At 40.3% G+C, this 24,746-nt stretch overlaps 2 protein-coding genes across 8 annotated transcripts in view; one reads left to right on the forward strand and one right to left on the reverse strand.

Moving 5' to 3' along the window:
- The window catches only part of Heph (polypyrimidine tract-binding protein 1 heph), a 459,111-nt gene that overhangs the window by 38,080 nt on the left and 396,285 nt on the right, over window positions 1-24,746 (reverse strand). For all 7 annotated transcript variants that reach the window (XM_077414716.1, XM_077414712.1, XM_077414715.1 and 4 more), the window contains one exon: window positions 14,955-15,092. In XM_077414716.1, the coding sequence (XP_077270842.1) occupies window positions 14,955-15,092 (138 nt within the window). The remainder of the gene's footprint in view (window positions 1-14,954; window positions 15,093-24,746) is intronic.
- Window positions 21,217-23,851, forward strand: LOC143902027 (uncharacterized; the record flags this gene model as incomplete). Its single annotated transcript, XM_077414723.1, has 1 exon — window positions 21,217-23,851. A coding segment is annotated over one exon (861 nt), but the record flags the coding sequence as incomplete, so codon positions are not given.

Consider the following 24,746-nt stretch of genomic DNA (forward strand, 5'->3'; position numbering starts at 1 on the left):
AGATTGTGAACCGAGTAAATTAAAAGTAGATGGATCGTTCACGCGGACGGATTCAGCGGGCGGCGCGACGGCCGGGGCCGGGGCTCGTGAAGGCGAAAAGGTGATAACGATGATAATGTTTAGAATATATGGATTACGGTTCCATCCATTACGTTCACATACATCCGCGGCGTCCATTACAGGCCGCAAGACCGCCCGTAATAGCTCTCGCCCGGCTATATGCGCGCACATTTCCCTCTTCTTTACTCTCCTACGCTCGCCATCGCGCGGCTGCGGCTGCAGCTGCAACTGCGACTGCATGCCGCCTCTGCGTTTCTCTGAGCGGTAACGGCGCGCGCTATTTACAACGCGTAATATAAAAAGCAGCAACGGCGGCAACAGCGCGCCCGTCGGGCCACTGTACATGTTTTTATCCGTTTTCCGATAAAACGGAAAATATTTCAATTTTGATGTTCGAATTTTTGCCATCGTGTGTTTCCGAAAACAGTTCGATCACGAGCGGATATGAAGTCGCGATGCGTCCCGCCTGCAGTATTTACTCCGAGATTGCTCCAATAAACGGACGGATCGATAATAATCGCGAGAAATCACAAAGTACGGGGAAAGATAATCTCCGGAATAGTCGACGGACAGTCCTATAATTGTATTCCTTCTTTTGTTCTCGAAAGATATGGTCACCGCGATCGAGTAGGCGACAGTTTCTCAACGCGGAATTTTCGTCGCAGAGTGAATTTCGGATCCTCATAAACATATAATTAATTCCGTTATAATTTCAAACTGTTACTTAGTTAATTCCTTCTTTCATAATTTGTTTTGCGCAATGAAATATAAGCGCCGAACGGATAGATCGATGTCGTATAAACGTTCCAATTGGCAGCGCAAATGGAAAGCTCCCCGGCCTTCCCTTGGCATTTACGCGCGCGTCCATTACAAACATACTGTACAATAAAATTAATTAAACCGGTATTTAATTAATTAATCGAAATCGGACAAATTTTCCGCTTCCTGCACACCAGCGGCAAATTGTCCCGGTGAATTTCGGAGAAATTCGAGCCCCCATAGGCGGTAACGTTTATTATCGGCGCAGTTGATGCATTCCACGATTGCTGCCGAACACACACAAACTTCTGTTCGTTATTGCACCATTATTCCCCCTATTCCGCTGTTAACGTTTGCCTCGTACTGTTGTTAGAGATTAGGGAAGTACACTCGGTCCCCGTCGTTACTTCACGATATATCGTACATCGTGCGACACATGCGACTGAAATTACGTCACCCATTACGTATATCAACAGCTATCACCAAATAGCGCAATGTCTATATTGCACCCTTGCTGTCAACAAATGCTTTGTGCGACTGGAAATATGTATAAGATATCAGAGACACATGATGTTGGAAATCGCTATTTTTAATCTATATATACGTCGCCGATTCGCTCGGCTTCATTCTAAAAAGAAAATATGCATGTTCATAACAAAAGTGCGCTGCGCCGGATATATCGACACTGAGAAAGTAATATCGATAATATTGGATGCTCCGATATCTGCAACTTTGTGACGAATGGATTAAGGCAATCCGCTTTCACGCCTCGGCGGACAAACAATAGCGAGATACGCTCTCGCCCGACGAGATGTAAATAAGCGAAATCGGAGAAAATCGGGAAATCTGGAAAAAAAATAAATCGGCACCCGGCGCTGAAAAAAAATCGGCGTTTCACAAATTCTGCCGGATTGAAACTAGGACGAATCAGCCGCGCGTGCATGATTTGCGATCCAAGTTTTAATGAGGACCGAATAAAGTGTGGATGTTGGTGTAACAGTTATTTTAATTGCTGACGTCTAAAATAAGAGGAAACCGTACCATTGAATGCCAGAATAAAGGAGATCGAACGTGCGAAAGGGATAAAATCGCGCGAGAAAAAGAAACACACTTTATTTTAGTCACAGGCAGTAGGTCAAATGTCGCGGTCAATTAATCTCAGAATAGTTTCAGAATCTATTAATAGTAACTTCGTCAAAATTGCACACGCGCGAGAGTTTAATATTAATTTTCGGTCTATCAGCTCCAGAGGCTATTTTATGAAATTATGCTTTAAATTAACAATAAGTTAATAATATGTATAATAATATAATACAAATTAAGACGAAGGGGAGAGAGGGAGGGAAGGAGAGAATAGCTGGAATATATTTAATGGCAAGCTTCCAAGATCGATTCGCGAAAGTTTAGGAAAAGCTGCGGTCGTTATCGCAATCAAACTGCCATAACATTTCTGCGCGAAGCGTGGCCGTTCTCCTCGTTGTCGGTGCTATACTTTTAAGGTCCGCGACTATAATACGTGAGATCGTTGTGTACGTGTGTATGTTCCACGCGCGCGCGAAGTTCCCGCGGGAAATCATTCCACGCGTGCATTCTACATCCGCAATCGATACGTCTGTGTATATATACGCGTTACGCGTGCGGCCCCGCATCCGTCGCCCCGACGAACGCTCGAAAGACACGGCGTTGTTATAACTTTTGCAATCAGACCGACCGTGAGTTATCGGAGCTTCCTGTTTGATCTGAACATTTTTTTCCGCGTGGAAACTCCGGCGCGAGAACAAGGCGCGTCGCGCAAATCAATGCCGCTCTTAATCGTAAGTCGAGTTACGCGAAATTGCGTATTATGGTATATTATTAAAAATTGTCCGTTCAAATTGCAAAGAAATTGAATAATTTGTTACCGATTTTCTGAAAACCGATTTTTTTAATTTTTCTAATTCTTACGGGTAAAAGAATTAAAAAAATCGGTGTTTAGAAAATAGATAACAAAAAACTATACACCCTATAGCACTCCCCGGAAACTTCTATCCCTATTTTATATGGTTTTAATACAAATTCGGTCCAATAGTTTTTAAGTTAAAAACGTTCAAACACACATCACCGAAATGTATGTTTGAACGTTTTTAACTTAAAAATTATTGGACCAAATTTTTGCCACAAGTATATGAAATAGGGGTAGAATTTTCCGGAGAGTGCTATAGAGTGTGTAGTTTTGACGTAGAACTACGTCTCTATACTATTATATAAAATCCTTACAAGTGGTGTATGTTTGAACGTTAATAACTTAAAAATTATTGGACCGAATTTGTATTAAAACCATATAAAATAGGGGTAGAATTTTCCGGGGAGTGCCACTATGTGTATAGTTTTTTGTTACCGATTTTCTGGAAACCGGTTTTTCTAATTTGTCTAATTTTTGGGGAAATAATTCGCCGAATCTCAAAGAATTGTAGATCAAACAGGGGTAGAATTTTCCGGGGAGTGCTATAAAATGTATAATTTTTCGTTACCAATCTTTTTGGAAACCGGTACAAAAAATTTTTCAATTTTTCAGGAATTTATTGACCGAATCTTAAAGAATTGTATATGAAGTAAAGGTAGAATTTTACGGGGAGCGCCATGATGTGTATAGTTTTTGTTACCGATCTTTCTGAAAACCGCTTTTTTTTAACGTTTCCAATTTTTCGGGAAATTGATTGAATCTCAAAGAATTGTACATGAAGTAGGGGTAGAATTTCCCGGGGAGTGCTATAAAGTGTACTATTTTTTGTTACCAATCTTTTTGGAAACCGGTTCCGAATGACCAAATCCTTGACCAAATCTCAAAAAATTGTACATAAAATAGGGGTTGAATTTTTTCCAGGAAGTGCTATAAAGTATATAATTTTTCGTTACCGATCTTTTTGGAAACTGGTATTAAAAGTTTGATGAATTTTTCGGGAAATAATTAATCAAATTTTAAAGAACTGTATATAAAACAGGGGTAAAATTTCCCGGGGAGTGCTATAAACTGTATAGTTTTTCGTTACCGATTTTTTGGGGAACCGGTATCTTTTTGGAAATCGGCTACAAAATATTTCCAATTTTTTAGTAAATAATTGAGTGAGAGGGAGAGGGAGAGGGAGAGAGAGGAAAAGAGGAAGAGAGGGAAAAAGAGAGAGAGAAAGAGAGAGAGAGAGAGAGACTATTTGCGTGTCTTATTACATGTGTCCTCCGGGGCGAAGCCCGGGTAACCAGCTAGTCAATGAATAATTGCGCGATATAATCGGGTTACCTTAAATTAAAAAGATATAAATCGATTGTCTCTCTCTCTCTCGGTGCACGTAGGAAAAATCGCGGTTTCGCGTTAAAACGCGCGGAAGCGTACAATTAATGAATTAAGAATTATTCACCGGCGTAAATTATTACATCCGACACACAACGCAAAGTTTTGATTTGATTTGATTAATTAAAGTTCACGTAATTGAAACTTGAAATTGAATGAGTCTGCCCCTCATACTAGCGAGCGATTGTAATGCAATAAAATTAATGTACCTCGAAATATATGTTATTCGATATGCGATTACCCGAATCGGATATGTAATTATTCAATAACGGCTGAATTATTAATAGAATATTGTATGATAAAATTGCGGAAAAGTAGGATCGCAATTCTTAATTTCGTATAACGCCCGTGTAAAAAATGAAATTTAGAGCCCCGCCACGCCCCGCTGCCTTTCACACGATCATGCTCGAACGCGATTTTTTCCCATTTCATTGATTTTCTCAATTATTCCCTTTATGTACAGACACGCACAAATTGGCACATATAGTTTGATTAAAAAACTTGTGTTCATCGTGGACAAAGAGCATTGTGCGTCACAATCTCGATAACGTCGCGCTTGTGTACGCGAATTCGCGTTTGCTCATCTATATGCGGCTCTCGCAAAAGCTATCGTTAATATTTTATTTCTCCCGCATTGTGTTTCCAGTCGGCTTGGCCGCACTTACAGCGCCGAAATGGGATTGCGCTCTGAAAGGGCACGGGAAAAACGTGTACTACACGACGCACGGCTACGGCTCGAAATGGCCATTGTCGACGACTTCCGGCTCGCGCACAATGAGAAAACTTTCGACAAGGGAGATTGTGACCTTAAACTTGCCTTGGCGCGCGAACTGGTCTACGCGTCTCGGAAGATTATCCGTAGATAAAAAATTTGTATTCTTTGACGTAACCGAGAACTGTCGCAAAGTACCGCGACAAATTTTTATTTTTGATAAAAAATATTTTTATTTATATTCATAATAGATTTTTTGTTTTTTTAGTACTATATATTGTAATAAAAACGTATTAATATAACGGTAAATAGGAGTGAGACTATGATATAATTTGAATGTACAGACGGATTCTCTACTCTAATGACGTAAGATATGCGCCCGATTAAGTGATTATCTGTTCATCCTAGGGCTAGATATCCAATGCACGTTATTTCGAGGGTGCTCGCGTTAATTCACCTACGCGACCCCCCCCCTTAACCCCGTTTCGCTGTGGCACGTCAACTATGCGAATCAATTCGCGCCACTATTTGACAGAACCGCGCGCTGCATCTTTGACATTCCGGCCTGGTCCTGAAAACATAAACTGGCGGAAAAGGAGAAACGCGTGCAATTTCAATTTAATAAAAAGCACGCGTAAAAAAAAGGAAGGAAATCGGAATACCCCTTAATTATATTAATCCTCGAAAACCACACTGGGTTCTCAGAAACCCCAACGAAATTTTGAAACTATACGTTTGAAACTATCATTTATATTTTTTAATGAGTATTTTTTGATAATAATTTTTTTTTTTTACAAATTCTGAGATTACCAACATAATTCTCAGAAAATTTTCGATTGATTAAAAAAAAACATTACAATACGTTAATTTTTTCGAAACTTATGAACGAAAAATAGCTACAGGGGTCTTCCATACTCCAATGTGGCTTACACTGCAAAAAATAAGTGTGGCTTGCGAAGATACGCGAAATTCTATTAAATTATGATTCGAAATTCTTGTACATACTACACGTTTCGTTCACAATTTATTTTATAAAAATTCACCCAAAATTGGATCTGCACGTGACATTAAGAAGCGAAGAGTTGATAGTGGTGTCCGTAATATTACGAGATTAATTAATATCGATAAAAGCATCGACCTGGAATCCGGCAAGGATGCTACCGGTTGACAAATGAATGGAACGTGCAGAAATGCATCGTCCGCGCTACAATTCCATTTGCTATTTCGTCAGTAGCGGGGAATCATTCCTTTCTTCTGCAAACATTCCGTCACATATTTCGAGCGTGGCCCCCCTTCGATCCAGCTCGCTCGCGCAAAATTTACCCCCATAACCCAGAACGAATATACGGGATGTTTGCATTATATATTCCACTCGCGAAATCGGCTTTTCTCAGTCAATATTTTCGTAAAGATTTAATCGCATATAGAACATTAACTACTGCAGAATTAAACCCTCCGATGTTATACACACATAAGCTATACACATATAACATTTATATCAAACAGAAAGGCTTGTCAAAAATTATAATTACCCTACTCAAAAAAATTGTCAGCAAATTCGTCGGAAAGTAATTCTCGCTTTTTACAATGTATATACAGAATACGCAATCATCCGTCGATTCCGTCGTAATATTTTCCTTAATCTCCTCGAAAGAGGGAGAGCAGAGAAAGGACCAAGGAAGGGGAGAGAGGGAGGGGAAAGAAGATGCCGGGAACAGCTCGTTATTAAATCGAACGCGACCCTTTGGCCGGTGGCTATCGCTCACGGATCCCGCGGGGATGCCCTCGTGCCGAGGGATTACAGGTGACCAAACTCCTCCTATTCCGTCGCATTCATTCCGCAAAAGCTACCCATTACCGCCCGCGTATTGATTGATGTAACAGTTATTAATTCGCGTGCTCGATTATCGGCCCGCTGCCCATATGCCGGCCGGTGTCTCAGCGGTTTCCGTAATGCAATAACGCGCGATAGCAGTAACGCAATTCCCGCGTCGCGTCGCGGCGATCCGTCGTTATTCATTTAATCGGCTCGTGGGGGGGAGGGGGCAGGGGCACCCCACGATCAAAAGAGAGCGAGTGCTGGTTTCTCGATGTCTGATGGCAAGTCGCGGGGATTCGCGGGCACGAACTTCCGGCGAAAAACGGATTGGAATTTTCGCAAAAATTCCCCTGGAAAGTTGCGCGGATTTTTCCCCTTGCGAGAAATATATGTTTCGTATCGCGGTTCGCAACGATTGCAGTTCGAGAAGTCGAGCGCAATTATACGAGATCAATTTTTCTCTCGACCCTATATAGGAGTCCGCTCCTCGCGATCGTGGTAAAAGTGCTTATCGGCGGGTGAAGTGGATTTTTCCTCCCCATTGTGGGACGCCGTACGAAAAATCGAATCCTTTTACGAGATTGAATTACGGAAATTAATAACGTACGTCTCTACCATGAAGAAGAGAAAAATTATTAATTTTCAAATCCGGTTTAAGTAACTAAGAATATCTTTTGATTATAATTAATGAATAACAATGACACTTAATATTAGCTTATTTGTAATTTGCGCGCGAGAATTTCGCAAATCCTATAAAAAGGTTTTAGAGTGCATATTGCGCACTTGCGCGCGTGGCTGGTACGATATATAAGCTGGGACTGTTAATGCCGGCTGCATATTAATCGCTACAAATGCATCCTGATATGACATAGGACCGTGCAAGCCGCACGAGCAGGCTTTCAAAGCTGTGTCACAGGCGTCGCCCATTAGTGAGATAACTTTTAATATCTTTGTGCCGCCAAGATACGACGTTATCGCAAAATACCGCCGCAAAAATCCTTTTCTTCTTTTTCTCGCGCCAACGCTCTCTCTCCGCAAGTCTATACTTTCAATGACGCAATCTCACCCTCCATTAACATGAACAACAAGTAATTCCGAGCAAATCCGAGATAAATATCGCGCGCGAAACTTCGTCGATTACCGCGAACGCACCATGTCATCCTGTACACCGAAGTGCTTTATGCGGAAATTTATGTGGTCACGAATGCACGGACACTTGTGACACGTGTTTCACTAGACGAGCTTCCAATGAAGCTAATTTTTCTACTCGCCTCTCGACTATTGATCATCAAATAAACACGCGGGCGTTTTTGTCACAAGCTGCCATGCTCGAATATCAGTTGGAATATGAAAAAGGCACGTTTTTTTTTCACGTTTGATTGAACAACACAGTCGAAATAACCAAAATAATTGCCTCGATCTGCGCAACGTTAACCGTTGTAATTGCAACGTTTTAGTGGTGCTGAAGCCTCCAGCGGATTCAAGGCGTAAAACACTCGCACGCCGGAGCGCTTGTTCGTACACGAACGAACAACTGGAACGATCGAACCGAGACATTAGACGGTTGCCAGCGGTCATTAATCATACAGGACAAGGAGGCAGGTGATTAATGTTTCCCTCTGTGCGCGCGCTAACTTCGATCCCCCCCCCTTTCATCTCCCATTTTCACACTCTCTCCCTGGTTTTCTTCGAGTCACCGTTCCTCGGATTCCATCGCCGTTCGCCATCGAGATCGCATCGCAAAACCGTCCGACTGCTATCGCCGAGCGATTAATTTACTATACCTATCCGTCATTTCGCTTCGTTGCTGCTCGCCGGGGCCACGTCGATTTTCGAAAACTCTGACGAAACACCATCTATATTCTAATGGTAATATTCCACAGACGGTTTTCATTTAAAAAAATAATACGCGAGTCGCGTGCGTGCCAGTTGTGTAGAAAACATCTTACTGAATATAAAATTTAGATGACAAGCCATTTGTAAAATCTATCATCTCGCAGTTATAATTTCACGATTTAGAATAATTTTCATTATGCAAACCGCCATATTAATTCATAAAAAACTTCAACAGACCTTGCAATGCTAGAATGACGCCACTGATTTTAGGACACATCAAATTTAATACGTGTATAAATTTCGTTGAATTGTGCAGACTTTATATATGTGTCTCGTGAATATATACATATATATCTCAAATATCTCATATATTTACATACATATTTTATATTCCCGTATCAATTATAACTTTTACAAAAAAAGTCAATAAAAAAATTAAAAATAAAAATATACAAAAATAAAATCTTTTATTATATCTACACACACACACACACACACACACACACACACACACACACACACACACACACACACACACCCACACACACACACGCACACGCACACGCACACGCACACGCACACGCACACGCACACGCACACGCACACGCACACGCACACGCACACGCACACGCACACGCACACGCACACGCACACGCACACGCACACCCACACCCACCCCCACACACACACCCACCCCCCCACCCCCCCCCCCACCCACACACCCACCCACACACACACACACACACACACACACACACACACACACACACACACACACACACACACACACACACACACACACACACACACACACACACACACTTATAATTTCTGAAGTAACTTTATTAAGGTAGTCGTCTCGTCAGGGCATGTATTAGATAAAGTTTTCGATTTCGGATTTTATATCAAATTATATGATCAGCTTTGCAGTCGATTTTTTCTGTGGCTCCTTACCGACTATTTACTCTAGAAAATCGATCTCAAAAATCACGAATTTTGCATTACTTCATACAGACGGCCAGAAAAAGAAGGCTCTATCACGGTTTCAATCACATATTTTCGCATTTTTAGATTAGATGAAGTGAGAAAAAACATTGCTTTTTGTACATTAGATTTCGAAGAATCCGATGCAACCATAAAATACATAGTTTACCGGAGATTTCGCTGCTAATTTTTTAGTTTATTTTAATGAAAATGCGGTAATCGAGCAAACATTTTTTGGTCGAGGTGAAGTTGGGACGACTTGGCAATGCCGCTGGCTAATCACTGTAGTTGCAGGTTATGGGGCTCGTCTTTCTTAACCGAATTGGATAGTAATTGGACACCCCTGTCATGCGTTTTGAAACCCTTTCTCAGTAATTGTCAAAATTCAATCAAAAAGTATTTTTCTCACTTGTAACCTTTCTCGACGACTCGCATGATCAGCTGATCAAAACGGAGTCAAATGAAAAAAATCACATAATTTGGAAAAAGTAACAAACTTTGTCACGTATGAAATTTTACACCATAATTCATAAAATTATTTTTTCTTTAGCAAAAATTGCCTGAAATATATTTCTGAACGTAAAAACCTACAAACAGTCACGTGACTAGCACGTAGCGAAACGCCTACCTTAAGATCCTTGGCTTAAACGGCGGCTTTAAAAAAGAAAAAAAAATAAAAAAAGGATAATTAAATCTATCACATTTTGCGTAATCACCCTTCGTTCGGCGCCGATGATGCTGCGGTCTCGCTATATTTCAGACCGGCACGGGCCTTAATAAGACGAGATTTAGAGCGTCCCAGGTAGCACACTGGGCCTCAGCGGTGGCAGTTTATGTCGTCGTGTATCCCGACGGAGTTTCCGGATTTAACCGGGACGTAAATGTTAAAAGCCCCGCCCCGCCGTCTTTCCCTTTACGCTCCGCGCGTATACGCGAACGTTACGACCGGTTTTACATTCAAGCTTCGACGCGCCCTCAGACCCGCGGGGTTTCGCGGGTGGTAGCTGGGAGGGGGGGGGGAGAGAATGCACGATGCAGCCTCCCAGCGCATCGTGGAAAAAAGATGCAAAGCATGGCAGAAATTACCCGCGGAGAAACGGCTCGCTTAAGTCGCTATCATTTTACGGGTTTCCCTATCCGCTGACTATGTAATCGGATTTATAGAGGAACTTATAGAGCCACCTATCATACCATACACTTAAACTCTTTTTATAGAACGAAAAGTAAACAGATTCTGTAAAGTGATGTAAACGGTTAATCAGATACTGAAGAAAGCAAGCGTTTTCGATATACAGCTCATATATCTATTATTGGTATTATTCGTCAAATAATATCTCAATATAATATATGACAATAAAATATTAATATAAAATGAAATATTAAATGTAATACTGAATACAAAAAATCGTAAAAGAATTACGCTATTTAATTATAAACTTAGTCCTAGAACTTGTATTGCAATTCGTTAAGAATTTATTGTTAACTCGAGATCTCTAAATTAAAAAAAAATCTGCAAAGAAAGCTCCTTAAGTCCAATCTCCTTTTGTTTCCCGCGCGCGCGACACCATCTTTGCTCACAGATCATTAAGAATTTTCCGGCCCAGGAACGTCGATTACCAAGTTTTTACAGCGCCGCGCACCGGTTCCCGCACCGGAGAGTACGCATCTAAACACCTGCAACCCTTTCTTACAACCCCCTCGGACGCAACCTTTCTTCCCTTCCCGCTTCGGGGCTCGCGCGAGAAGTTTCCGCGCCGCGAGGACGGACTTTTCGCGGCATTTAACCCGCCCTGGCTCGGGAGACCGTAAAGTTAAACATCGGAGGAGGATTTCTAAGGCGCGGAGAGGCGAGAGGGTGGAAGAAACACCACCGCCGCCACGTAAATTGGCTTCGCCGCCGGAGGCGGTCGGTTAATCGCGCGAGAAGGTCGCGGCGACCGAGCAACAAACCAGGAACAAATAAAGAACGAAGTTAAAATTCAATTCGACCGGAAGAAACAATCAAAGTCCGGGACGCGAGAACTGTGGGGAAACCGCATTTTGCGATTGCTTCAGCGAAGTTCAGGTAGCCCAGTCGATAGAGACATTTAAATGGAATTAATTCCGGGAAGCGATTTTATTTTTTTTACTGTTTTGGAGGGTCATGGGTAGTCTAAAACCGGATTTTCGGGATTCTAACCCTGGAGCGTTAGTCGCCATTTTGATTAGAAGGGTGACTTTGTAAATATCTCGCTTATTTTCAACTTTAGAGTGAAAGTGGTAATAACCAAACTTGTAGAAAATTTAATACTCTACAATTTTGGTCCTTATCATTTTTCACTTAGGATCGATATTTTGGGTCTTAGACTCGAAAGTGAGGGGTAAAATTAGGTTAGGTCCCGAAAATCCGGTTTTAGACTACCCATGACCCTCCAAAACAGTAAAAAAAAATAAAATCGCTTCCCGGAATTAATTCCATTTCAGCGGCTCTTTCGGGCTCTATCGACTGGGCTAAGGAGAAATCCAAAGAGACACATGAAAATTTCATGAAGCTCTCTTTGTTTAAAAAAAAAGCAAATAATAAAATTAACAGTGAAAAGTGCAGTGTGTATGTGTGTGTGTTGTGTATGACTTTTTTATATATTTAGATGCAAGTGCACTCTCAAAAAGATCATAATCGCACCACAATCTGCCTCATTTTAAATAATGTAACTTTAAATAACGGAATAATAAATATAAAAATGCACAAATATATAAAAATATATATAAATATAAAAACAAAAAAACAGATCAAGATTTCAAGGCAAGGCAGTGCTTAATCTGTTTCGGACAAAAAAACACTTTTCTCGCGAGAGCACCGCATCGGATTACGTACAGTAGAACAAGTCAAGCTTTTATCAGACTTTGGTCAAGCGCGCGCAGCATATACAAAATGTTTCCAATAAACACATTATTGGCCTTATTAAAAATTCAAAGAACACCGTAACATTAAATAATTAAAATTTCAAGACTTAAGACAGCTTATTTAAACGATTATAAAAATTTTCATTTGTAATTGTCTCACACTAGGTTGCACAGTGCAAATTGAGTGCAAAGTTAAATGTTCATTCCCCTGGCTCGTATTTTCAAGTCGAATTGATCATCTTACGGTTTATCCGGATTTCTCGAGGTAAGTGTCAGTCCATATACGACAAGATTTTCTTTCTAGCGCAAATCATATGATACCCGAGCAGATCGAAGAATCCGTCTGAGCAATAAGTAAGCACCAGGTGGCTGGCTTTGACGTGGGTTAATCTTTCGAGCTGATTACAAGTCGCGAACAGCCGGACACAAATCCAGTTCTGCCTTCTAGCTGCCAAAACCGTCGGTGTAAGCCTTATACTTACACAGCCGAACATATAGCCAGCCAATCGTCGATTGGTAATCCGGGAATGTTTTCTGCCCGGTCCATTATCGGCTTAGTGCGGCTGCCGCGCGCTACTCTCTCCGTTCCGCAACGACCTGATTCCACGCGAGAAAAAAAGAAAACGCCACCCTGTATACACCAGGCGCCTCCAGGATAAATCGATAGTGTTAAAGATAGTTTCCTTACACGCCACTTTGCAATCGCAATTCCTCCAAGACATTCGGAGAAACGCAAAAATCCTCTGTAACAATCAACACGATAACGCGAGTCCAACTCAATTTCAGTAAATTCAGAATAGTTGTAATATTTGCGAGCTATATTTTTCGACAATTTTCGAAATAGCTGCCAATGAGACGCATTGTATTGTCCGTTTTACGAAATGATTGTTCGCGCGCAATTTTTTTGAAATTTTATTTTGTCGTCGCGCTCATTCAGTGAGACAATACAAATTTGTTACAAACGCAAATAAAAATTTAATCGAAAAAAATTTGGTCGATTGGACGCTGCTCGTTTTATCAAAGTAAAAAAAAAAAAAAAATATCGTTGACTATAAAACTGAAGTAACAAGCGTAAACATCTGTTTTCACAAACTTGAGGAATAGAATAAAGTATGACCTTCGTGTAAGTACACCATCACCGAGGATATTATTCGCGGCGCTATTGAGCACGTTTAAAAATGCATGGGCCACTCAACCCGAACCGGAAGCACTTCGGTTATCCTGTTATCCGGTATCCTCAGGGATAAGCCTCGCCCTTTAATGATGACCAGCAATATTTGCTCCTTTGTTTTCCTACCGAGAGAGGAAAATAGTGTGCGACGTCTTGTGCATTAGTGCGCCTTCACACGATTACGAGGTGTTTTATTTTCATAAACGAGGAAATTACACGTGCAAATAATAAAAAAAACTCATGCACATAGATAGTCACGATAGATGGATCGTTCACTTCCTTTTCGGCTTAAGATTAAGAAGCATTATTTTCGGAAGTCTCAAGCTATAAAACTCTACAAAATCATGACTATCAATTTGATTATCAATCTATAATCTTCTTATTATTTTATTATAGAGTTTACTTCTTCATATAAATAAATTCGTATAAATAAAAAAAATTTTTAGAATATGCATTTACATGAATTTGCATAGACATCAGTTGCTTGGCGCGCGACGTTTAGAATTGTTCCGATTGAATTCAATATCTCCCAAGTATTTCAATAACAAAGTAAAGTGTCAATTCCGCGACAAGTGCAATTAGTATCTTACGAATAGAAAGTCGTGCAAAGTCTATCGCGATGCGCCAAGCGCAATCCCGGACAATTCCGTTGTCGCGCGCTGGCAGGAGATTATTCTATAATTTTAACAATCAATTATTTTTAGAATTCAGTTATCTCTCGGTAGCGAGGCTACCGGCGCGTATATTCAATTTTAAAACTGCAAACAGTCGCAACCGGGGCGCCCGTCGCTCGCGACGAGGCACTCAATATGTAAAGCGCGGATGTATAACTTCGCCGCGCGGCCGCCGCGCCGCGCGGATTAATCAAGCGGAATTCACGCCCGACTTGTAAACGTTGATCAAATATCCGTGAGCGAGTTAACGACCGCGGGATTGTCTGCGAAATTCGACTAATTCAACTCCCCGGTGCGCGCGCGACATTTTTCGGCGACGACATCGACGTCGAAGTTAAATTACGTTAGCCCTTTCGTTTCTCGGCGTCTCTCAATTAGGGGCACACTTTCCCTTCGTCGGTAACACGCAAACGCACAGTTTGCATGAGAAATTTTTTGTCCCTTTTTTTTTGTTTCCATAATTTCACGACAGTTCACTTGTCAGTGTGGACTCTCGAATCTGGATAAAAAAGTTTCTCCAAAAAGTTCCCGCAACACGCCAACGGTCACGTAGAAACTCGTGAAAAATTTCCATCCTTTCCTAACGTATACGTATGAATATGTATATAATTCATCGTTGCATTACACGCGATACTGCATTCAGAGTATATATCGAATGCGACCGCTTTCAATATAAAATGAAGAAATAATAAATGAACCGGCCGTCATGTACCGGGTGGTGGTTCGCTCACCTGATAAAGTATGTCGAGGGTGATCGGGTAGAGCAGGTGCTCCACGATGACTCGGAGTACGGTGTTGGGCCCGCCCTGAGTCTCGCCGGCACCGGATACCTGATTTTGCCCGGCGATCGCGACCTGGTTGTTCGAATTCTGTAACAGAGAAGGAGAATGGAAATGAATTAAGCAAACTTCGCAGAAATGAACTGATTGCGATTTACGAGCGACGTTTACGCGTCGCCCAAAGTACTAAAGATACAAAAGTTGCCGAAATTTCGAATAACGTCATTTTTTCCACAAATGGTTGTTCGAATTGAGCGATTTTCATCGAACTTGGTCTTTTTGTAATTTTTAAGACTCCGCACATAGATAAATAATTGAAGACTTGCTTATCTAATTGTCTAATTATTTGCATAATAACAGGTAATAATAGCAGTACATGTAATAATATAGTAATAATATTAATATAATAATAGAAAAGTTATGTAAAATAGCCTTCAATTATATTGGGATAGTATAGGAATATAATAATCGATACAGTTATTTTAAAATCCAACACGTCCACAGACAAAGTCTTTTAAAGCGTCGATAAGACGCACACGAATGTTCTGTCCTAATGTTTCCAATATACGTATCAAGCTCATCAATACCAAATGAAATTTCAATAGCTAATGAAATGAATATCACGAGATTTTGTCGTTTGACAAAAATGCGGAAAATTACTTGCAGCGTTGGCATTGAAACGTTTACATTTCAGAGGGGAATAAAAAAGTTTTCGTCTAAAAATAACAAAAACCTAGATTTTATTCCCAAATTATAATATCAATAAGAGTTGTTTTTTACATTTTGTACATATTCTGTATGAAATCATATTGTTAAAATAGCTATTGTGTCGGGAAAATGAAATAATTGGAAATTCCCTGGCTTAAAAGAATACATCATGGATGACCTTACTGACTTCGATGCGATGCATGATCCTCCTTCTTCGAACGATACACGGATCACGGAAATTCTCTCTCGGGGTGTCTGCTGAGCGTGATGAAGCGGAATAGAAAATGATTTCTTTGAAGCGAGAAGCGAGAAAGAGAGCGAGAGAGCGTCAGAAGAAAAACGGAGAGAAATGCGAGAGAGCAAACGAAAATAGATGCAAGAGTATTAAAATTGGACGCATACTGAGCGTAAAAACGAGGGAGACATTATACTTTGTAAGTGAGAGCCCGTATAATGGACGATGGCGCTGCTGAGTTATTAAAAGGAACCGTGTCTTTCCGGAGTCTGGTCGAGTAAAACACCACCGGTAAGTTCGGCCCTGATATTAGATTGGAAATGAAGTGGATTGGAAAAAGAAATCGTAGCAAAACGGGAATCGCGCTACAAGTTCTGCAACAATCAGTTTGCGAGATCTTGTCTCATCAATTTACATCAGGATACAAGATAATTAATGCAAGATAAAAATATTATTTGCTGCGTTACACTCCAACTAAACGAGTATAATTGAATGTTAAACAGTTACGTAAAATATATAAATATATAAATATATATATATATATATATATATATCTTGTTTTTCTTGTTTTACAGAAGCGAAAATTCAAACCAATATTCATCTTCTTGCTGTAAAAAATTTTATTACAATTATTAGGGGACGTTATTTTTTAAAAAACTTCAAAGACTTCCTAGACAATTTCTAGACAATTCCCTAAATTAATTTAAAAACAATGTCATCGCTAAAAATTTGGCGGAGATTCATTCTACCTATCTTTCACACATGCGAAATGCGTCTCGCGGACCGTCGTTTTCATCAGCTGCCGTTCCCGGTAAAGCTGTCAAAGTGAACTTTAAGGGGTACGACGCGGCGGGCATTAGCATAAAATGCTAAAGAAACGCGCCACATTAGAATTTCGATGTAGATTAAAGCGCGGCACCCGCCCGAGCGAGGCTCCTAAATCTGACTTCGTAAAAATAACTTCTCTCGAGCTGGAGTATCCTAACGAAATTTCCAAGGCGACGACGACGGAAAATCGTCTCGCTTCCTAGTTCACGCAGAATTGCTGGATAACTAAATTCTTCGGCGTAAGTAGCAGGCTAATTATTTGAGTATCGCGAAAAATTTCCCTATAAATGTATGTATGAGTAAAAATTCAATTTTATGTCACTTTATGTAAGACGACAAATTATTTCCATTTTACGTTGATAAGGTACTTAATGGATTATTTTACAGTGGATGTGCAAAAACAGCCAGTAACCGACAAATAAAACAAAAGCGTAAAGAGACATTGATTATTGTTATAAGGCGCATAACGGCTGTTACCATATCTTCTATTGGAAGCCATTTCAGACGAGATTGTAGTAAGGAATATATACACGGCTTCTCGCGTAGCACTTTCCACGAGGCGATATACAAGTCTTTAATGGAGACGCTCGACAAAAGCAATTTGGAATCAAACGGAAAGACTGATACACGCAAGAATGCGGCGCAGTACGGGAATCATCTTCGCGGAAGAAATGCAATTGCTACACTTAGAAGGTGCAGCGTTTAACCGCAATGTCTTATTGACTTCAAAAATACGACGCGTTGAGAAAGAGTATAAAAGTAAGAGGTAAAGCCGAGCTACAAGTATAGTTCTTCAGTGGCGAACGATGATCGCAACAATTCGGAAGAAGTAACTCGAGTGCACGGCGCGGGAGTGAAATTCTATTTCAAGAGACGCTCGTAAACGCAAAAGCTTTCGATTTTGCGACGGTGTTAAACTACACGTGTTCAAACGGATTAAAATATTTAAGAATAAAAATCAAGGTGTCTTTTTTTAAAGTCCTTAAATATTTGTTATGGTTACAAAAAAGACAGGAGTTTACGATAACAATGTTTCTTTTAATTTTGCAATCACGTTTACATCTCAAAATGTATTTCAAGAAGAAAAAAGAAAAGATCTGGAAAACAAGAAATATATACATCGCGCACATAACAGTGCTTCATGTGATTTTTAGGTATATTTTAAATTTCTCAAAAAGAGGAAAAGCTAGTAGCAGCATAACGTGCGAATCGTTCTTTATGTAAAAAGTTGCACGAACTGTTTTCTCGCCGAGGCTAAATGAATAGTTAAATGGCCGGTATTTCCTTCGCGCTGCGCGCGTTAGATCTTACGCGGAATTTACGAGCGTTCTAAACGCTCGCTTCATTGCGCCCTCGTTTCTTCACACCAGCCCGACCAGCCCGACCATCGTCTGTAACATCGCGCTTCGGTTTTTGACGGCGACTTTCGACGAGCGTCAATTTTTACACGTAATTCAGTTACACCCCCGGCGCATCGTGTGTGTTCCGTCTAATTGCGATGTAAAGCAGATTGAGGCTTCGTCGCAAGAGCACGGCGGATATTATTATTATACCGTCGACCGTGTCCGCTAATAATTTTACGAGCAATTTTATTGAAGTTCGTATCGTGCGCTCTCGCGGTTTAGTCGAGTTTCCGCACAGATTCAAAAAGCAGCCTCCGGCAATGGTGATAGGGTACAAGTGTCTTTATTAACTGTAAACGTACTGTAGTAAATGCTTTACGGAAGAGCCGGGCGTCGCGACGTCGGGATTAAGTGGAATAGAAATGGACCAATTAAAATGGATGAGAGCGACTGGAAATATCAAGAATAATCTGAAGGAGCACGAGATGCAATAAACGTTAAAGGTAATTAAAATATTATAGCTGCCCGATTTTCAATTATGAGCTTACTTGCAATATAAATAATTCGCGGTAAACGCTAACGCGACTATTTTTTCGTTAAAAATAAAATGGTTCGACAAAATTCATGTTCTAAATCCTGATGGTCCTTCGCGACGGATAATATTCGAGATCGCCGCGCTTTCTTAAGAAAAAAAAATTACTTGACGTCCCGGCATCGGAGGAGAGAAGTGTGAGAAAGACGGAGGAGACGAGAACGAAAGTTTGCCAGCTGCTAATTAATTAGCTTGACAAACGGTAACTGACGCCGGCTGTTTTGCCCTCCCATCGGCATCGGATCTAAGCCCGTAAGGACGGTGTGCGGCCGGTCATTTTATCCGGGAATTAATCCTAAAAGTTGCGCGGCATACAACCCCGGCCTTTCTCGCATCGCGCGTTCCATCTCCGTTTCCCATCTTTTCACCTCGATGCCGATATCCCACCCCTCCCAATTAGCGGCCCATAAATTTCCATGCGTGCGGAACATAAAAATTCGCGCCGACGCTCCTCGCTCTTATTTCCTTCCCTCCCCTCTCTCGTCCCCCGTTTCCACCTTTTTTTTCCCCAAAGAAATTCCCGGGACCGCTTCCGCTCTCCCGATGTAATCCTTCTTATCGAAACCATGCGTCTTCCGCGAAAGACCCGCGATATTGAGAGATTCCTGGAATCCCATCAAGCCGCCGCGAAATAAATTTTCCGCCGGCTCGAGCGTGCTCGCACAAAATCTAATTTCATTTGCCGCTTATCGGAATTTAACGAAAATCAAATATTGCATAAAAGATAGAAAAGTGTTCGGTTGTCTGGCTACCGGAGAGTATTCCATCCGAATTTATTTATCGCTAGTGCGAAACCACAGTGCCGGTGAATTTCGCGCATGGCTAATTATGTCGCGGGATAATATTCCATCTCTTCCGTAATAAACTCTTCGGATTTGTGATAAATCTCTTGACCTCGCGCACAAAGATTTTCCATTCCTCGCGTCACGGCCGTTAGCAGGGCTCTCGAGAACGTAGCATAAATTTAATAACGAAGTTACAGTTGTTATCACCTTATTTTATTGCGAATCATCCGCGCGACTGAGCAGCATAAATTTATATCAAAATAAACAGCCACGTGGCATAAGGAAACGTATGCTACTAAATATTTACTAATGTATATGACAGGCGTATCAACTGGTTCGTAATTAAAATTATAATATTATGCTCATGTTAAAATTACGGTGTATTAACTACACTGGATGTTGAAGCTTCCGTTATTTTTTTACGGAAAACTATTCGCACATTTCGCGGAATTCACGCGTTGCAAATTAAATATGAAATAAAGAATTTGCATCTACAAATTGTATTTCGCGCCTCTTCCTCAAGATAATACGTGGTAGTTTCTAATCTATGCCGAGGCGCCACAGTCTTTACAGCTAAAACAAAACGTTTTTCCCCCTCCTAGGGGACTTCTCTCGTGTTCGCGCCCAATGCGTCATTCTTTATTCTTGTGCCGAGATAGTCACATCGCCATTAGTAAAATGGGAAAAAGGAAATACAGGAGATCAGATTCGGACGATGAATCCAAGGAAAATAGGATAACTAAAAAAATGAAACGCCTGTCGAGAGATCTTGAAAAGCTTGAGGATCGAATACGGAAAAGACGGGCACGTAAGTATTAAGTTAGGTTAATCGAAAATCGATTGCCATCTTTTCTATTCCGCCTCGTAAGGAGTGGTCGGACGATAATGTTTTTATATGCATATCTCTTGGTACGTACACATTCGTCGCGTCATAGGCTCTAACCTATGAACGAGTCACAGGCTCTAACCTGGTGGCAAGCTTTAGCATACGACGAATGGCTCGTGTACGATGCAAGGCAAACGATTTTATCGTTTGCGGAGACTGAGTCTCCTGACGTATAGATAATACACGTATTAGCTACACACTCGTCACGTCATAGGCTCTAACCTATTGACGAGCCACAGGCGCTAACCTAATATAGCGAGCTTTGTCTCAAGACGAGAGGCATAATGTACCGTGGTGTATAAACCGTTAAATACATATTGGATACACACTATCGTGTCATAGACCCTAACCTATTGACAGGCCGCAGACTCTAAGTTAGTGGCGATTTCATTTTATGATGAATGACGTAATGAACCTCAGTGTGTACGCTTTAAGACAAGCGGTCTTACTTGAGACGGGATGTCCAAGTAATCCATGTATGTGTTTAATATGTATATACATATATACATGTATATACATATATATATATATATATATATATATATATTTATGTGAATGTGTGTTTTACACATATATAAAACGGTCCTAAAAGAAATGTGATTTATTAGGAGACAGTGATTCGAGATTAGAGGATGGTGATCATAAACGGCGGAAATCAACCAGTGGCAGAGACAGGAGGAATCTGTCACAAAGCCCTTCACGAACTCCACCCGATTCTCCATTTATCCCGTCGGATGATGATCAACGATCGCCCTCGATTGACGAGGGGCTCACTGTGGATACAATAAAAGTTGCGTTGGGCGGCGAGGTCGCATCGACCTCGAATCATTCTCATGATCCGCCCGTTGGTATACTTCCACAGCACCGGCAGAGGCTTCTATTGAACATCAACCGAAAGTAAAACCAGGAGAAGATTCATCTTCTTTAAATGCCCAAAAAACTGAGGCTTCTGGGCAAGAGAATGAACTCATTATTGAAGACCTGGATGAGGAAATTTTGAGTGTAATCGGCAAACGAGTTGCAGAAGACAGAGTGCTGGCCCCAGCTATTCCTAAAAGTATCGCTGTTCGGCTGGAAGACATTTTGAAGAAAGGTCTTCCAAAGGAGGAAAGAGAAAGGCTAATCAAGGAACATGCACCACCAAAAAATTGCGTCTTGATTGATCCTCCTAAACTAAATGAAGAAATTAAGGTTTCTATAGCGAAACCGTCAAGAAAACGAGATGATCAAATCGTCGATAAACAAAAAAAAATTACTGCTTGTCTCGCCTTGATGGGTAGCTCCATAGTTGATGTTATCAACAATAGCAAGGCGAATAAAGGAACTCCGATATTGCCACCAGCGCAAATTGCCTTAGTTAAAAAGCTCAGTGAAGCAGCACGGTTGTTGGCAGATCTGCAGAGAGATGAAACCCTGACTCGCAGAAGTCTAATTCTTGCTACGATTAATAGCTCACAGAAGGAAGCATTGGAATCATCAACAGCTGATGAATGGCTTTTTGGCCAAAAATTGGATGAGCGTCTTAAGGCGGCAAAGACAATCGAACGATCGGGAAAGGACCTGAAAGCAAAACCTAAAATCTCTAAGAAGCCAAAAAACTTCAAGACTCCGCCTCGTCGTCAGCCTTTCAAGCTCAGGACGTCGGGCGGGTTCCGGAACAAATTTTACAATCAAAATCAGTCCAACAAGAAGAACTGAGGGACTCAGAACACGGGAGACCACAATCCCCAATCACAAACCCCAGCACAACAGAAAAAAGCTTAGCTTTAAGGGATGTAAGTAGATCAGCTGGCAGGTTAAAAAATTACCTGAATAAGTGGAGAAACTTAACTTCCAATTCCAGAGTTTTAGATTAGATAAAGGGTTATAAAATTCCCTTTGCGGAATTAGTGTTTCAAAATACAATCCCTAGAGAACCTTCATGGTCACTAAAAGAAAAAAATTCAGGTTAAGAAACACATAGATCAGTTAATTTCCAAAGGAGTTATTAGTAGGTGCCATCCACAGAAAAAGCAATTTGTATCGGGTATCTTTTTAATTCCAAAACCAGATGGTTCAAGTAGATTGATTCTCAATCTTAAAAAATTAAATGAATTTATTGAAATAGACCATTTTAAAATAGAGGATTATAAAGTAGCTTGTAAATTAGTAAGTCGCAATTGTTTTATAAGTAAATTGGATCTTAAAGATGCGTATTATATGATCCCAATTGACAAAAATTATAAAAAATATTTAAGATTTTTGTTTGATGGCAATCTTTATGAATTTAATTGCTTACCCTTTGGCCTCAACACGGCTCCATATATTTTTACGAAAATCATGAAGCCAGTAGTAGCTTATCTGAGAAACTTAGGATTTTTATCGGTTGTTTATCTGGATGATCTGTTACTGTTTAGAAACACGTATTCGGATTGTTTAAAGAACATAAAGGAATCTCTAAATGTGTTAAAAAGTCTAGGTTTTATTATTAACGAAAGTAAGAGTCGTAAAATTCCAGCACAAACCCGTAAATTTCTTGGTTTTATTCTAAATTCACAAAAAATGACGTTAGAATTGCCACTAGAAAAAAGATACAAGGTTCGTGATCAAATCAACATTTTTAAAAAATTGAAAAAATGCAAAATATTAAAGATTTTGCTCAGTTGATAGGATCCTTGGTATCGTGTTGTCCAAATGGCNNTTGTGATGTGAATATGCAATTGAGTCAAACTTTACAAGATGATTTCTCTTGGTGGGAATCAAATATTTTACACAGAGTCTCGACAATTTCTAGTCGTGAATTCAGTTTGGTTATCTTTTCAGACGCTTCCCTCACGGGTTGGGGAGTTTCGTGCAACAACAATAGAGCTCATGGTCTCTGGAGTGAATCCGAAAGGCTACACCACATTAATTACTTAGAGCTCTTACCAACCTTCTTTGGACTCAAATGTTTCGCCAAAGATCTTCAAAATTGCAATATTCTGTTAAGAATCAACAACACTACAGCGATTTCTTATATAAATCGTATAGGTAGTATAAAATTCAAAAAACTCAGTGATCTTGCGAAGACCATTTGGAAATGGTGTGAAGAACGCGAATTGTTCATTTTCGCATCATATATTGCTTCAAAGAATAACACTGAAGCAGATTTTGAATCCAGAAGATTGGATAAAGAAACGGAATTCGAATTGTCGGATGTAGCTTTTCGGAAAATCACTAGTAATTTTGGTTATCCGGACATAAACTTGTTTGCTACTAGAATTAACGTAAAATGTAAAGATTATGTGTCCTGGATAAAAGATCCAGGCTCAATAGCGATCGATGCTTTTACTATAAACTGGAATAAATCTTTCTTTTATGCTTTTCCACCATTTATACTGGTTACTAAAGTCTTACAGAAAATTAGATCGGAAGGAGCAGAAGATATAGTTGTAGTACCACAATGGCCAGCACAGCCGTGGTTTCCCTTGTTCCTTTCAATGCTGGAATCGGAGGTTTTGACATTTAAGGCCGATAGTAAAACCTTACTTTCACCCGATAGGGAGCCACATCCGCTTTGGAAGTCACTTAGCCTGGTAGCCGGGAAGTTATCAGGAAAGCTTTCCTGTTAAGAGGCGTTCCAAAGGAATCCATAACAATTACTATGGCTTCCTTAAGCGAATCTACCTTTAAGCAATATAACTGCGCATTGAAAAAATGGTGGATATTTTGTAAAGATAAGAGTTTATCCTTTTACGATGCTGAAGTAGCAGACATCGTTAAGTTTTTAACTATAGAATTTGACAACGGGGCATCTTACGGATCCCTTAACGGGATGCGATCTGCTATTTCTCTTATTTTGGGCTCAGAAGTAAGACAAAATGAGGTTATTAAAAGGTTTTTCAAAGGATTGTCAAAATTAAGACCTCCGAAGTCTAAATATGATTCTACGTGGGATCCAAGTTTAGTTTTTGATTATTTCAGAGACTTACGAAACGAGAACTTAGCCTTAGATAAGTTAAATAAAAAATTAGTATCGTTATTAGCGTTAGTAACTGGGCAAAGAATTCAAACTTTGTCATCAATTGATGTAAGAAATATAGTTACCAAAGAGAACTTGATAGAAATTAAGATTCCGGAGAAAATAAAAACCTCTAAACCCGGAAAATATCAACCAGTGTTAACTTGGTTACAAGGAAAATTTGAACATTTGCCCAGTTAATACGCTACAATGTTATCTCAAAAGGACAAAAGAGCTTAGAAAAGATATAACGAGTTTATTTATTTCATTTAAAAAACCGTTTAAGAAAGCATCAACCCAGACGCTTAGCCGATGGGTAAAAGATGTTTTACAGAAAAGTGGCATAGACACAGATATTTTCTCAGCGCATAATACTAGACATGCGTCT

This window comes from Temnothorax americanus, unplaced genomic scaffold (assembly GCF_048541705.1).
Source record: "Temnothorax americanus isolate GAGA-0224 unplaced genomic scaffold, ASM4854170v1 Scaffold37, whole genome shotgun sequence".
Taxonomy (NCBI): domain Eukaryota; kingdom Metazoa; phylum Arthropoda; class Insecta; order Hymenoptera; family Formicidae; genus Temnothorax; species Temnothorax americanus.